Here is a 16,780-nt window from a genome sequence, read left to right on the forward strand (position 1 = left end):
CTGCGAAAAATTATCATTAGAGTCTATGGGAGAATTTCAGGATGTCTCTGCGCTTTGAGGTTGATAGCGACTAAAGTATAGGTCTGAGGGTATATCCAGACACATCATTAGAAAGAAGACAAGTATGACTACGATTTAGTGAAGTAATTACGTTGATAGAGTAAAAATTGTGGCTGTAGTGACAAGTTAAAGACAGAAGTTCTGTCTTAAAAAAGCGCACCTTCTCACTGTAGCTGTGACATCACGCACTCTAGCAGAGCCAATACACACTAATGGAAAAGCTGAAAATTTAACAAAAGCCACACGATATTTAAACGCTCACAAGTCGAAAAGTATAGAAGATACAAAGACGCTGATTTACACTGATAAAGTTGAAAGATGATAGACGCTTTTGAAGTTAAAATGACGTTTCTACGCCAAAGTATGACGATGATAGACGCTGATGAAAAGAGGGAAGTTGACAAAAAGTTAAACGATGATTCCCATAGACGACCATTATAAAAAAACGATGAAAAAAGTTGAATAACATTAAAAGTTGAAAAGCTGAAAACATAAAAAGTAATAGCCCACATCTCCTAAAGATGACACACGTTTAGAAAGTTGAACGACGATTCTACGATGAAGCCTTAAAAAGTAGATAGCAATCAAAAAAAGGGCGGAATAAGTAGAAGAAAAATAACTAGAAAAAGTAATTTCTCGAGAAATTACGTGGGAGAGCTGATCTGCTGCCGCAACGATGACAAACGCTGATTAAGCTGCTGACGTCAAAAAAGTTGACTACGTCCAAAAGTTGACTACGGCAAAGCGATGAAAACGAGAAAACGTTGACAAAGAATAAAACGATGACAAAAGATGGCGATTAAAAAGATGACCAATGTCATACTAGGACAAGATTAAAATATGACAATGATTCAAAAGTTGACCAAGGTAAAAAATATATCACAGATTAAAAAGTTGACCAGAGTGCATTGTTGACAATCATAAATAAGCTGACTAGCTTTTTAATTTGAAGAAAGTATTTGTAAATAATTACCTGTGTAATAGTTTAATAACTAGTAAAAATTTACCAGTCAGAAACAAAAATCTTGCCATTTAAGGTAATAATTTACATTGGTGCTTTTATTTTGAAAGGATTTAGAGGTTGTGTGTGGGCGATTACTAAACTATAAAATAGTCATTAGATAATCATAATTTATCATTCAAGCAAGAATAGCCCTATTAAAGCAAAATATTTAGATTTAGCCCTTTCAGAATAAAAGCACCCTAATAAGTTTGAGTGGCTATTTACTGAACTCTAAAGTAGTCTCTATAACGATTGGCAAGTATTCAGAACCACAAATTTTCTAATGAATCTTGCCATTAAAGGTAATAAATTGTAATTGGTGCTTTTATTTTGAAAGGATTTAGAGGAAATGTGTGGGGGTAATAGCGTAACTGTCAATTAGTCTTTAAATAATCATAATTACCCATTCAAAGGCAAAAACAGTGCAGTTAAAGCTAATAATTGGCATTGGTGCTTTTATTTTGAAAGGATTTAGAGGAAGCATGTGTGGGTAATTACTAAACTGTTAATCTATCTTTAAAAAGTCATAATTACCCATCTAAAAGCAAAAATACTGCTATTAAAGCTAATTATTTGGCTTGGTGCTTTTATTTTGAAAGGATTTAGAGGAAGTGCGTGCTTAATCACTACACAATCCAATAGTGTGGTTGACTAATCAGTAACAAGCATGGAACTGCTCTGTACACTGAGCATCAGCAGTTTGACCTGTCAGTCAAATCTGCAGCTGCGCCGTCGCCATGGAGACAAAAGGCGGGAAAATCAGGCTCATTCTGCTCTGTAAAAAGCAGAGTTTCACCCTGTATAAACAGGCTTGTTTCAGCTAAACCATAATAGTTATCACAAAGATTATTTCATTTTTCGAGTCCCAAGGCTTCAATGAGCAAATGGTGTGAATTTTATGTTTGAGGACAAACGTTTGTAGCCACAGTCGCAATTTCAAAATATGTCTCCTCCTTGTTTTTCTCCAGACGTCTGCCAAAAATTATCATTAGAGTCTATGGGAGAATTTCAGGATCTCTCTGTGCTTTGAGGTCGATAGCGACTAAAGTATAAGTCTGAGGGTAAAGCCAGACACATCATTAGAAAGAAGACAAGTATGACTACGATTTAGTGAAATAATTACGTTCATAGAGTAGAAATTGTGGCTGTAGCGACGAGTTAAAGACCGAAGTTCTGTCTTTAAAAAGCGCACCCTCGCACTCTGGCTGTGACATCACGCACTCTAAATGACCCAATACACACTAATGGAAAAGCTGAAAATTTAACAAAAACCACACCATATTTAAACGCTCACTAGTCGAAAAGAATAGAAGATACGACAACGCTGATTTACGAGGAGAAAGTTGAGCGATGATGGACGCTTTTGAAGTTAAAATGACGTTTCTACGCCAAAGTATGACGATGATAGACGCTGATGAAAAGAGGGAAGTTGACAAAAAGTTGAACGATGATTCCCATAGACGACCATTATAAAAAAACGATGAAAAAAGTTGAATAACGTTAAAAGTTGAAAAGCTGAAAACATAAAAAGTAATAGCCCACATCTCCTAAAGATGACACACGTTTAGAAAGTTGAACGACGATTCTACGATGAAGCGTTAAAAAGTAGATAGCAATCAAAAAAAGGGCGGAATAAGTAGAAGAAGAATAATAATAATAAAGACCGAAGATAACAATAGTGTGAGAGCTGTTCAGCTCTCCCACTAACTAGAAAAAGTAATTTCTCGAGAAATTACGTGGGAGAGCTGATCTGCTGCCGCAGCGATGACAAACGCTGATTAAGCTGCTGACGTCAAAAAGTTGACTACGGCAAAAAGATGAAAACGTTGAAAACGAGAAAACGTTGACAAAGATTAAAGCGATGACAAAAGATGGCGATTAAAAAGATGATGATTAAAAAGATGACCAAGGTCATACTATGACAATATTAAAGAGATGACAATGATTCAAAAGTTGACCACGGTTAAAAGATGTCAAAGATTAAAAAGTTGACCAAGGGGCATTGTTGACAATCATAAATAAGCTGACTATCTTTTTGATTTGAAGAAAGTATTGGTAAATAATTACCTAACTGTGTAATATTTTAATAACTAGTAGAAATTTACCAGTCAGAAACAAAAATCTTGCCATTTAAGGTAATAAATACATTGGTGCTTTTATTTTGAAAGGATTTAGAGGTTGTGTGTGGGCGATTACTAAACTATAAAATAGTCATTAGATAATCATAATTTATCATTCAATAGCAAGAATAGCCCTATTAAAGCAAAAGATTTAGATTCAGCCCTTTCAGAATAAAAGCACCCTAATAAGTTTGAGTGGCTATTTACTGAACTCTAAAGTAGTCCCATTAACGATTGGTAAGTATTCAGAACCACAAATTTTTTAATCAATCTTGCCATTAAAGGTAATAAATTGTAATTGGTGCTTTTATTTTGAAAGGATTAGAGGAAATGTGTGGGGGTAATAGCGTAACTGTCAATTAGTCTTTAATTACCCATTCAAAAAGCAAAAACAGTGCAGTTAAAGCTAATAATTGGCATTGGTGCTTTTATTTTGAAAGGATGTAGAGGAAGCACGTGTGGGTAATTACTAAACTGTTAATCTATCTTTAAATAGCCATAATTACCCATCTAAAAGTTGAAATATTGCTATTAAAGCTAATTATTTGGCTTGATGCTTTTATTTTGAAAGGATTTAGAGGAAGTGTGTGCTTAATTACTACACAATCCAATAGTGTAGTTGAGTAATCAGTAATAAGCATGGAACTGCTGTCTACACTGAGCATCAGCAGTTTGACCTGTCAGTAAAATCTGCAGCTGCGCCGTCGCCATGGAGACGAAAGGCGGGAAAATCAGGCTCACTCTGCTCTGTAAAAACAGAGTTTCACCCTGTATAAACAGGCTTGTTCCAGCTAAACCATGATAGTTATCACAAAAATTATTTCATTTTACGAGTCCCAAGGCTTCAATGAGCAAATGGTGTGAATTTTATGTTTGAGGATAAAAGCTTGTAGCCACAGTGGCAATTTCAAAATATGTCTCCTCTGTTTTTCTCCCCAGACGTCTGCCGAAAATTATCATTAGAGTCTATGGGAGAATTTCGGGATCTCTCTGCGCTTTAAGGTTGATAGCGACTAAAGTATAGGTCTGAGGGTATATCCAGACACATCATTAGAAAGAAGACAAGTATGACTACGATTTAGTGAAGTAATTATGTTGATAGAGTAAAAATTGTGGCTGTAGTGACGAGTTAGAGACAGAAGTTCTGTCTTTAAAAAGCGCACCCTCGCACTCTGGCTGTGACATCACGCACTCTAAATGACCCAATACACACTAATGGAAAAGCTGAAAATTTAACAAAAACCACACCATATTTAAACGCTCACTAGTCGAAAAGTATAGAAGATACGACAACGCTGATTTACGAGGAGAAAGTTGAGCGATGATGGACGCTTTTGAAGTTGAAATGACGTTTCTACGCTAAAGTATGACGATGATAGACGCTGATGAAAAGAGGGAAGTTGACAAAAAGTTTAACGATGATTCCCATAGACGACCATTATAAAAAAACGATGAAAAAAGTTGAATAACGTTAAAAGTTGAAAAGCTGAAAACATAAAAAGTAATAGCCCACATCTCCTAAAGATGACACACGTTTAGAAAGTTGAACGACGATTCTACGATGAAGCGTTAAAAAGTAGATAGCAATCAAAAAAAGGGCGGAATAAGTAGAAGAAGAATAATAATAATAAAGACCGAAGATAACAATAGTGTGAGAGCTGTTCAGCTCTCCCACTAATAATAAAGACCGAAGATAACAATAGTGTGAGAGCTGTTCAGCTCTCCCACTAATAATAAAGACCGAAGATATCAATAGTGTGAGAGCTGTTCAGCTCTCCCACTAATAAGCTCGACGGCAAAACATTAGAACTTAAAAGCACACTTAAAATACATAGAAAACAAAAAAGGAGATAAGTTCAAACAGTGGTAACTAACAAGTTCATCATAAAGATAAAATCACTTCAACGGCAGGAGAGTGAACATGTAAACCAACAAGAAAAGAAGAAATACAGGAACCGTGTGTGTGTGTGTGTGTGTGTGTGTGTGTGCGTGTGTGCGTGTGTGCGTGTGTGCGTGCGTGCGTGCGTGCGTGCGTGCGTGCGTGCGTGCGTGCGTGCGTGCGTGCGAATTGTCAGTGCAGGTATGTCAAAGTAAAAGGGTCTTATTTGCTGTTGACCTTGTAATCTCTGTACTGCACTATAATGTAAAGGCATTTTTGTTTTTTAGGGACAACTGCCATTTTACACTGTTGCATAGTTTGTGTGAATTAACAGTGTGAATGGGAGATTAATTGCAATCTAGAAAGGCTGCATAGCATAATATTATTATAATAATAAGGCACTAATAGCTAAATAGTTGTATACTGTCTTACTAAAGTAATTTAAATTATTCCAAATAAAAACTTGTTTAAACTGTAAAATTAATAATAATCACAAATCACATGTTTATCTATTCCTATAATATTTAAGACATAGGTAAATGACACCAGCCACAGTTTATTGCATGTGGTTTCATGTATGTGAGGTCATTCACTGCAATCAAGGTGTGTTGGTGAGGTTACATTCCTGCTCTGTACTGTACTGCATTTGTTTGTGTGCTCCTCACTAGTGTACATTGTGTTCTGTCGTGTCGTTGAGGATGTGGGCACTGTTGTGGAGAAATGACTGCGCGTGTGAGCAGTGTAGAGGAGGAAGTGCTCACTCTCTGCCTTCGGGAGGCCATCTAAACCACGAGCGAGACTCGCTGGCGTGTTTTACCTTCTTCACCACCTGTACGGTTGAGGGTTGTGTTGTTTTTTTTTTGCTTTAGACTTTTGAACAAGCAGAGAGTCCGATTTGAGCGATTTAGCTGGATTTTGAAACTTTGTTGAGTGTCTCAGGACAAGCGTGTTGCCAAACTGAGTCACAAATTTGAATGACTCACAGCCTTGGCTTGAGCAGTTTAAGTTTTTTTTGGTGTTGCTGGTTTATTTTTTAGTAATACATGTTTAGTTTATTTAGTAATTTTACTGCTTTAACAAAGTTATTGACCTAGGAGTAGGAGTGCCAGCAGCAACACATCAAAATAATAATTAACCTCAGTGGGGTCTTACTTACATAAACCTTTACGTTACCTTAACTTTGCATATTTTTAGCATGTGTCTGATACAAACATGCAGCAGATGGTTGTAATGGCTACATGTATGTGTGTTACTGGCATCAAAAGGCAGACGTCACTGTTGGAACACTGCCACCAAGTGACTAAAGCTATTTGAGTGACAGAGCTACAAAAGGCTGCCTGCACAATACATACAGATTAAACAGGACGTTAGAGATATGTTAAGGTGCTGAAATCTGAGGAGAGGAGCTGTGCTTCATGTATTTTCACTGTGTCGGTATTGTGTTTAAATGCCTGTTAGGTGTTTGCCTTCATGTCAATCAGTAGCTTTATATGCATTAGTTTCTATATCAAGTTATTTGCCATGTAAATATTTTGTACAAATCAAGCAGAAAAAATGAAGAGAAAAAAAACTAAACTACAATGTAAACATGAAGCAACCAAAGCTTGACAGCGAGCAGCTAATTTCCATTTCCAATTTCCATTTGCGATGAAAGTAAATTAATGCCAGTTTTTTTTCATTTGGGATACTAATAGACTTCAGTCTATTAGGGCAATTAGAGACTCTCACAAAGCTGACAACTGCATCATTTCAAATAATGTGATGGAGCTGATTGTGCTAGAAATTTAGAACCTATAGTTCTGTATTGTAAATAATTTTATTATTATTTATATTTATATGTTTTATAATATTTATATGTTTTGACTTTGTGTCAGGTAATCACTGTGCAAAGGACAAATATAAACAGCTACTGTACTTGCTTTTCTTTGCAAGATAAATCCTTTATGAAAACCATCATATTTTTAATATTATTTGTTTAATTGTCAGAACTCGGGCAAAACAAAAACTTTATCTGCAAACTCAAAAAAAGGGAAATCTTTTGAGCTGTTAGTTGTTAGAGCTGTTAGTTGTTAGTTGTTACTGCACAACAACAACAACAAAAAGGAAAGTAAGTATTTATTGACATGAAAATTTAAATCAGTTGTTTTACTGCTTTTAAGTCGAAACAAGAAGCTCTGTGTTAGTGGACAGTTACATGTACGTCAGCTTGATGTTGTACAGTGCTCTGGTCTATGCTGGTGCAACTAAAACTTAAAAATGTTTTAGAGGGAAATCACACATGTACTGTACATCATGTTATATGTTACAGTTTATTCATTGTCCTGTTTTGTATTGTATTGTATTGTGTTCTAGACAGAAAATCTTTGTCTGTCTGTGTCCTCATTAGAGCAGCACAAACCTGTTGTAGGGATGAACCAGCTTCCGAGCCTGACCCAGCTGTTGTCTGGCTATTAAATGCTCTCTAGGGGAAAATGCAGCAAATCGAAGCACAGTTTCCCATAATGCATTTCAAGCCAGCTGTTGTTTCAGTGCAGAGGAATTATGAAAGCTGTAACAGTTTTTTCCTTCCTTTATGGAGTTTGTTGACATTTTGAAACAGCGGGGAGAGTTACAGAAGGAAGAACTTAGTTGCTGACTGAAGCATCAGAGGTTTGATTTTTCTCAGCACTACATGTTACATTTGTTTTGTGCTCAGAGCAGCAACATGGTGCATAGTACAATCATAATCATAAACTAATGTTATCTGATGCTTGGTTTTTATAAGGGTGGGGGTTAATGAATTGTAAATTGTTGGCCTGAGGTGTAACAGACACTATAAAACTCCGCCTTTAAATAAAGTCTGCGTATGGTTGTTCTGTGGAAATGTTGGAGTTAACCATTGGTTTGTGCCCTGGGTGTCTAATTCATCATTCTGGGCACAGAGCAGACTTTTAAAAAGACCCCCTGCACCTCAAAAACCTATAAAACTAAACACTAACACTTGTTTCTCCTGGTTTGTGAACTGTAGGAATCCTGCCATATATCAAACTATAAAAGTAATTTAATAATGGTAATAAAATTTATAGCAGCTAACCTGTTAAACGATGGCTACATTTGACTTTGGCATGCTTCAGTCACTCCACATCATCACAGTATTCTCTATGGCTGATTTATGCCTGTGCATGGGATAGTCACCCATGACATGTTTGACATGTATTATTTCCTATTTTCAACTGTGTTAACATTTTGGTGTGTAAGTTTAATTGCTCCTTATTGTTTGCTTTAAAGAACCAACAACCAGAGAGTCATTTGAGCCTTGCTTAGTGCAGTGACAGGATACACGCTTTGGTGAACATCCACCCAGCTCACACTTCCTCTAGACTCTTAGCAGAAGCTGGTGCTTGCTGCTTGCTGCTTGCTGCGCTAACCGAGAGCCACATATAGCACAGGCAGATGGAGACACACACCACTCGACGGATAGGGCTCAGCATGGGCACCAGTCTGCAGCCGCGCAGCCTCAGTGATGGACTGTGTGCGCTGACGCCTGCCAATCAACCTGTTGTAGCTGATCACTGTGCAGTAACAAAGACAGAGAGGGGAGATGCTGCAGCAGAGCGACAGAAACTGCTGAATCAGCTGATGTGGCCTAGGTTGGCATTCCGCCATCCATGTGTTAATTATTTATTATTTAGTATGTAATAGATGTTCTTAAGATTGCTGCACTGACAGCAGTGTATTTTCAAAAAAGGCATTTGTACAAGGTGGTACATCCAGCAGTGATGTTATGGGGCAGCAGCTCATATAAAACATACATTTAAATGAATTTAGAGAGATGTAATAAATGAGATGGCCGGGTATTTATGCAGTGATTTGGTTTGTGTTTGACCACTAGGTGTCTCCATACACAGTGCTTTAACACTGAGATCCCTGAAAAGACGTAAAGTACTAGCGGAGTCTTCAGACGTCCCCAGAGATGTAGTAATATCAAACCGGTTTATCAAGCTCAGGAGCTAATTACATACAGCGTTTTATTACACTATTTGAGTTGTGTCAAGCCGTTTGCACAAAACATCTTGACTGTGAGCTGAAAGAGTGCGTATGTGTTTTCAGCTTGGTGGCTTCCCAGATGTCTGAGGAGGATCTGAGGATGACGTCTTGGCCTTGAACCCCACCATTATGTCAGGTGAGGCAGATTTCATCATCTTACTGCCCTGTCTGACAGTAACACCGCGGGACAGAGTGATGCATCTGATGGCCGTGTTTTGTTAGTCGGCCTCTTGAATGCTGTTGATGTGATGTGAAAAGCCAAGCAGCACCAGTCTGCCGCTCTCACTTGTTTCACTGAGCAAGTGCCTCTCCCATCTATTGCAGAGCCAGCAGACAAATGCTCCCCCCGGTGGAAAGATGAGGCCATTCAAAACGGTAATATGGACCCTCCAACTCAGCTTTGCTTTCATTCCTTACTACTCTGTCGGTTCATGACACATACTTTCACTGAAACGGAGGAGTGTCTTTAGCTTTGGTTTCACTTGTTAAAGAGCTGGAATCATTGTTTTTATATGAGCTTAGTTATTAGTGCTATGAGAATTTATTTTTTTACTTTTGATGTTTTCAATAACTTTCACTTTCCAGAATCTGACCTTTTCATCTAAACCAACAATCTCCTGATTGTTCTGAGATCAAATCTTTGTACACACAAGGCTGACAGACATCACACACAGGGTTTCCTTGTCCAATTTTTTCTTTGTAAACATGCAGTTAACTGTACTCATTGCTTTTGTTTGGGGTGGAAGCTCGTCTGACTCAGTCTCTGCTCTGAGGTCTGTTGATGTTGCTGATGTCATGTAGCTGGACCTGCCTTTGGTTTTTACAGATGTTTAATATTCCCACTACAAAACAGAGTTTCTGAGTTGTGACAGGCAGCGAGTCTCAGTATCGGATCTCTGGTGTTGTTCGTAACGTCGTTGAGGTCACTTGAAATTAGTGTAAAACTGCCATAAGAGGGATGTCAGGCCTGTCTGTGAGCCTTCTGGAGATTTTCTCACTTTGCTGAATAACTGATGTTGCTTGAGGTTCTTACATAAATTTCACTTCTCATTGTTTAGTTATCTTGCTTTAGTTTTCACACGGATCTGAGCCCTGATATTAAATTAGACTATATATACTATATTATTGTACATATTATATATGTACAAATTAGGATCTAAAATAATAAATGCAATTAATGGCTTCAGTGTTTTCAACTGTTGCAGCACATTATATTATGTGGAATCCTGTTTTCTAGCATCTTTGCTTGCCCAGATAGAAGCTGACATTTCTCCATAGATGACATCATCCTAGGTAGTCTTTTAGTTGTTGTGCTTGTGTCTCAGACAGACAGATAGACAGAAGAAGACTCATACTGGGTCTGACCTATCTCTCAGTGCATCTATTTTCCATATTTACAACCACAGTGAATGTTACATGGCTACTTACCATGTCTTAACTATTTTTTTGCAGTGGATGGACAGTTTAACCGATCAGGTTTGGCTTAAGTATAAAACAACTATCACCACTGTTGTATCCACATGTGATGCGTGATGTTAGCAGCATTGCAGAGTAGTCCTTAAACGTCAGTTATTGTTCTCAACCATGACCATTTACAGTAGTTACAAGGTTAATGTAGAAATAAATAATAACTACAGTATGACTGAGTCCTGAATTAGGTTCATTACTCCTCACATATATAGAGCAATGAGATTTTTTTTTTTATTTTAATGACATGAAGTTGACTCCTCCCCCTCTAAACTGTCCCACTTGTGAATCATTATTTGTCATACAGGTCAGCAGACGTATGTTTATCCAGGCTAATAATCACTCAATGCCAACAGTAAATACAAAATTATCAATGTATACAATGATTTAACAAAGGTGGGTTTGTGTTCCAAGTTCTAACACCAATAATACTTTGGGACCTTTTTATCTGAAATGAGCAGGAGAAGTGTCTCAAATAGATTCCTGAACATCATTCTAAAGTGCTGGCTAATCCTTTCAAACTTTAACCTTTGGGGGATGGGATCCTTCTGTTGTTCTCTCGTGAGCTTACCCTGAACTTTAAGGGGAAAGGATCACCAACCGATGACCTTCTCAGGTAACACAGACCAGCCGGGGACATCTGGCTCAGGGCTTCACGTCAGCTGAGGGCCCGTGTGTAAAAAGGATTCCTCTCATCCAGAAATTGTTCATGACCGGCGTTGAACTCCCCCTTTGGCCTAAAGTAATCAATCAGGGAGGGAATAAATGTGTGCAAAGGTCCGCTGCAGGGCCACTGTGCTAAGATGGCATTTAAAGAGAACAAGAGTGTGTTCCAGGTTGCAGTTCTGATGTAGATAGTTGGTGGAAGAACACTGTTATTTAATTCACCTGCTTCAGGAATACCTGGGTTTAGCGTGAGGACTATTTACAAAGGTATGTACTCAACATTATTTCAGACAGGAAATCAAATCAAATAAAATAATTTATTATTCTGGAAATCCTATTAACATGTAAAATGTAAATGTGTTTATATATATAAAAATTGTGCTATTTTATGTAATAAGAAACAATATTATCTCTCATAATATAGATTGTTTTTTTTATTTTTAATTTTGTTTTTTTAATTTTTTTTATTCAAATTTATTGGCTTGTTAAGAAATTGCTTTAATATTACAAAATATTTTAAATTATATTATAAATTATATTTTTTGTTGTCAGGCTCTCCTTAAGAGCTCTCCTCTCCAGAGCTCAAGCGTTAAATTTTATATATATATATATATATATATATATATATATATATATATATTAGAGAGATGTAATATATATATAATATATATATATATATATACACACACACACACACACACATTTATAGTCTACATTTAGGTTTAATTTTTTTGTCAATATATTGTTCATGCTTAAAATTAAAAGGGTGTTACAAAGTATGCTGTAACAATTCAAACGGCATTATATGGCAGGGATAAACATGAGTTAACTGTGCGCACTCAGACAACAGATTGTTTCTGTATTGACACACTTGTCTGATGAACGCTTAACAGTTTGTTGACAGTTGTTTAAGAAACTCCAAACGAGATTAGTCTATGCCAAGGACGTCACCTCATCGAAAAGTTAAACTGGTATCAAGCCCTCTTTGCAAAGAGATTTGTCACACAGGCCCTGCCTCTTACCAGCTGTTGCATGTTGATCACATCTAATTGTCACACACTCGCACCTATTACATTAATGAGTTGCTAATCCTACACTAAGCCTTTTTAACTCTTCAGACAGCTAGATTATAAAGAGTAAATATGGATCAATCATTCTGACTTAGATGTGTTTGTACTAGGTTCATGGTTGTTTTCTAACTGTGTTGGCTATTATCAGAGGTTTCAAAGTCTGGATATCCATTAAAAGGTATCCATGGTTACCATAGGTCTTAAATGGCTGACCTTTCCATAGCACCTGTCTTTAATTAAGTCTGAAAACTTGCCAAGGTCCAAATAAACATGATCAGGTTAAGACTCTTCATGGAATGTTCGAATGTTTCTTGGTGACTCTGTGATCAACTGAAAACAAATGTGTCGGAACAAAAATGACAAAAAAGTAATTAATGTAACATAAAATAAACTATGTTATTGGCTACTTTTTCTAATTAGTTTAATATAAACTCTAGATATAAAAACGTTTTAGTTTTACTTACTCCATATTATGAATTATATATCCAGATAAATTTAGATACACAGCAGCATTAAATTCTATATAAAAAAAGAAAATTTGTTCAATATATTGAATATTTAAATACTATACAATACCGTTCAAAGGTTTGGGGTCACCCAGACAATTTTGTGTTTTCCATTAAATAATAATAATAATTTATTTACCAGCATGTGAAATGAATGGAAAATATAGTCTCATTGAAAAGGTTTAAAATAAGGATTTGTATTTGAAAGAATAATTTTTTTTAATCCTCAAACTTTGCTCTCGTCAAAGAATCCTCCATTTGCAAGAATTGCAGCATTGCAGGCCTTTGGCAATCTGGATGTTAATTTGTTGAATCTGAAATGGGCCTCTATACATCTAAATATTGCAGCAAAAATCAGACATTTGCAGCTAGAATAGTCATTTACCACATTAGTGATGTAAACAGTGTATTTCTCAATTGTTCATTGCAAAAAAGTGCCTTTCTGTCAAAAATAAGAACATTTCTAAGTGACCCCAAAGTTTTGAACGTGTGTGTGTTTGTGTGTTTGTGTGTGTGTGTGTGTGTGTGTGTGTGTGTGTGTGTGTGTGTGTGTGTGTGTTTGTGTGTGTGTGTGTGTGTGTGTACATATATATAATGATTACATCTTTCACGTAGTTCAAAGTATTGAGCGGCATGTTGAGTTTTTTCACACCTGCCTTTAACTTTTCATTGTATTGTAAAAGTACAGTTTAGTTTAGAAGTTTGCAAATCAATCAGCGGCCAACAGTGGCTACAGACCTACAGTACGTAACCTCCTACACATCATAAAAATACTAAAACGTTTGATCACAAACACAAACACAAAATCTACATATTTGTACTGAAACTTAGAAATAAAGAGTTTCATAGAAGGTCTTACAATAACAGCCAGTGTTGCATCATAATAAGTCACGAGTGACGAATGTCATCTTGTGCATGGACTTTTACATTTTAGTTTATGCCACATTACAGTATGTTACAATTTTTTGTATATTATTGCTTTATTACATATGTACAGACTTTGTCAGAATTTTAAATTAAATAAAAAATACAGGAAAAAAGGTATACATGTGGATTATTGCTGACATGGTGTAGGAAATTGTTTGTTTTTTTTCGAATAATTTAATTTAATTTAATAATTTAATCACATATGTTCAGTACTGTGAAATGAATGTTTACTAGACATATTTTTATTTCTTCTTTTAAACTAAAAATATTCACACTCAAACCGGATAACAAATTGTTGAATTCTATAAAATATGTTTATGTTCCTTTAGCCATAGTGAGTGTTGATTAACCATAGGTCTTCTTAGACTTGTATCCCCACAGTATTGATTGTCTTTTTTTTGCACGAACACACTGGCTGCAATAGTTCAGAGTTTAGTTAAGGACAAGCAGCAGGGATTTCAAAGCCAAAACTGCATGAATCTTTACTCAGACTTCACCATGTGTTCACAAATCTATGTGTCGGAGCTGCTTGATCCCTTAAATAACATGTGGTTTATCCAGGTATTTGGTTTCCTTCAAATAAAGAATCTAGACGCGATCTACAGTCTAATCCACCAGAAACTGAAGCTTACAAAAAATATTAAATATTCTGTAAAGCAAATATGTTTATTTTAAATGCAATACCAACAATATCAATTGTTGTTTTTATTATTATAATTTTAAAAAAGTCAATAATTATTAAAGTTCACCATCCTTTTATTAGTCCAGCCAACAAAAAGAAGACACACAACAAATCACATTATTTTAATCAATACTGCTCTGTTCTTTGGCTTATACATAATTTCTTGCATCTCTTGACAAGCCGAGACATAGACACACAGAACTATTATTGATTTGTGCCTCCATACCAAATTTGAAATCTTTTTCTTAGCAGCCCTAAATGAAATAGTAGTAACTGATATCTTCATGAAACATTTTGAACTGGAATTAGCAAAAAGGTTAAATTTTGTGTATTACTTAAAGAATATGTTTAGGAACTGAATTTAGATGATTAAAAGATAAACAATATTAATATTTACTGACCTAATTAAACCAGTAATTCAAAGAAAAACGTTATATTATTATGGATATATCTTCGGGTTTGACACAAGTAATATTTGTATGTAAAATTATTTGCATAGAAAAAAAATAAAAACATTGTATGGATTCTGCAATTACTTTGATTTTACAGACAAATGCCAAAAAAGTACTTGTATAAATGAAAAGTGAAAGTTACCCTATAAATTACTCGACTATCAAGTTTAACAGATGACAGACGTGTGTTATTGCAGTTTTAATCCAATAAAACTGTCAGTTTGCAGTTTATTCATGACTTAAAATCAACACTACAAATTTTTTAAATTATAAAATGTTCCATTTTTAAATGTTGTCACCGTTTATATATTTGTTTCGGGGTTTTAGCAACAACGTTTATAAACCTAACAATGTAGAAGAACGTGATATAGTGAAGCGTAAATGTAGTTACAGTATTGAAGGACAGCAGATACACGCGGCCGCCATAAGGCTTATCCAGCCTTTATTGAACAGAGAGCCTAATCAATATGGCTGGATGTAGCTTGTGTCCAGGATAATCGGTGTATTATCTGAAACAGATCGCGCAGCATGTCACTCGCGTGTCTTTTACATTTTGAAGAAAGAATATTGATTTTACAAAATAAGCGTTCTTACTTAGACTGAACTTTGCCATCAGAAATATGTCACAACCCTTTTTAAACAAACTAAAGAAACAATTTTTGTGCATATAAATACTCAATGCAACTGACTAAAAAATCTTTCTTTTATTAGCACACTTAGTTTCCTGTTTACCCCCTCTCACTGGATTTGTAGTAGGGTGCAGTGATGTACTGTATGACTGTCTGAAGTCAGTGGTGCATTAAACCTTTTTGAAATGAAACCTTAGTGCCATAACACTCAACTAATGGCAAGGACTAACCTTGGCACGGACCCATGTGAGCTTCTTTAACAGATTCTGTTCAAAATACCCACTGGATAAACAAGGGTCACTGTACAGAGGTTAAAGGTTAAAGGGTTAATGAAAGATATCAGGGTGAGAGAATCGCTAATGCCTACATGATATGAGGACCCGCATTACTCAGATTCTTTATTTTTAACCCTTAGGTTTTCTACAACTTGACATTCTTCTTTCTTGTCCAGTCCGACATTTATTAGATGGCGTTTAGCGTAGGCGCATCCGTAAAGGTCTTAATCTGTGGCGCTGTCTGCGGCCCATCCAGGATTTGTGAGTGTAAGATTAGAGCCTTGCGTCGTCATAAATCTCTGCTTCCCAATTCGACTGAGCGGCGGCGGGTGGAGCAACTTGCTAGGTGTAGTCTGTGGTCTGTGGAGGATAAATGTTGGAGCGACTATGTAGGGTCATCGATTATGAGGTTTCAACATCTAATTTGCCGCCTTTGTGTTGCTTGAGTTTCTTTAGTAAAACGGACATTTTGAGGACCTTTTCAAATTTTTCTTTATTGAGGACAGCGTTGACCCTGAACTTTTTATGTTTCTGTCTGCTGTGGCTCTCCATGATGAATTACTGCATACCAGACATGTATGATATGCCTCATGCTGGGCTTGGAGGTTATACAATGCAGGTCAGTGGAGAACACTGCATGTACTCAGGTGAGGGCCCTGCATATGGACTCTGTGAGCCCCAGCCTCTCCACCATCCGCCCTGCATGGAGCAGGCTTGGCCGCCGGACCAGCACCGCTCTTGCTCGTACGCTGGTGGTACTCCTGTCTTTAAGAGTGACTTTTGCAGTATGGAGATTTCTCTTGGACATTTCCACCATCAGCCCGAGTTTTATTCTGAGATCAAACCAGATTTTTCACACCTGCAGTGGCTGCAGGGTGCTCACAAGAAAGGTACAGCATCCCTGTCATGGCCATTTCTCCTGTCGTCTTTGTGAGTGGGGCATGTTTGGGGGTAAAACTCCACATGTGCTTTGAGAATTTTGAATTGGCTGATGAATTAATTTGTATTGGTATGAGGT

At 36.5% G+C, this 16,780-nt stretch overlaps 1 protein-coding gene across 5 annotated transcripts in view; it reads left to right on the forward strand.

The window, feature by feature from the left end:
- The window catches only part of thrb (thyroid hormone receptor beta), an 84,227-nt gene that overhangs the window by 56,900 nt on the left and 10,547 nt on the right, over nucleotides 1-16,780 (forward strand). For 3 of the 5 annotated variants that reach the window (XM_055512804.1, XM_029167935.3, XM_029167936.3), the window contains exons 3-4: nucleotides 9,152-9,224; nucleotides 9,413-9,463. In XM_055512804.1, coding sequence (XP_055368779.1) covers nucleotides 9,218-9,224; nucleotides 9,413-9,463 — 58 coding nt within the window. In that variant the 5' untranslated portion in view covers nucleotides 9,152-9,217. Of the gene's footprint in view, nucleotides 1-9,151; nucleotides 9,225-9,412; nucleotides 9,464-16,051; nucleotides 16,653-16,780 lie in introns of those variants that run through there. The other 2 variants (XM_041072758.2, XM_041072759.2) reach the window with 2 other exon arrangements.

This window comes from Betta splendens, chromosome 11 (assembly GCF_900634795.4).
Source record: "Betta splendens chromosome 11, fBetSpl5.4, whole genome shotgun sequence".
In the NCBI taxonomy this organism is placed as follows: domain Eukaryota; kingdom Metazoa; phylum Chordata; class Actinopteri; order Anabantiformes; family Osphronemidae; genus Betta; species Betta splendens.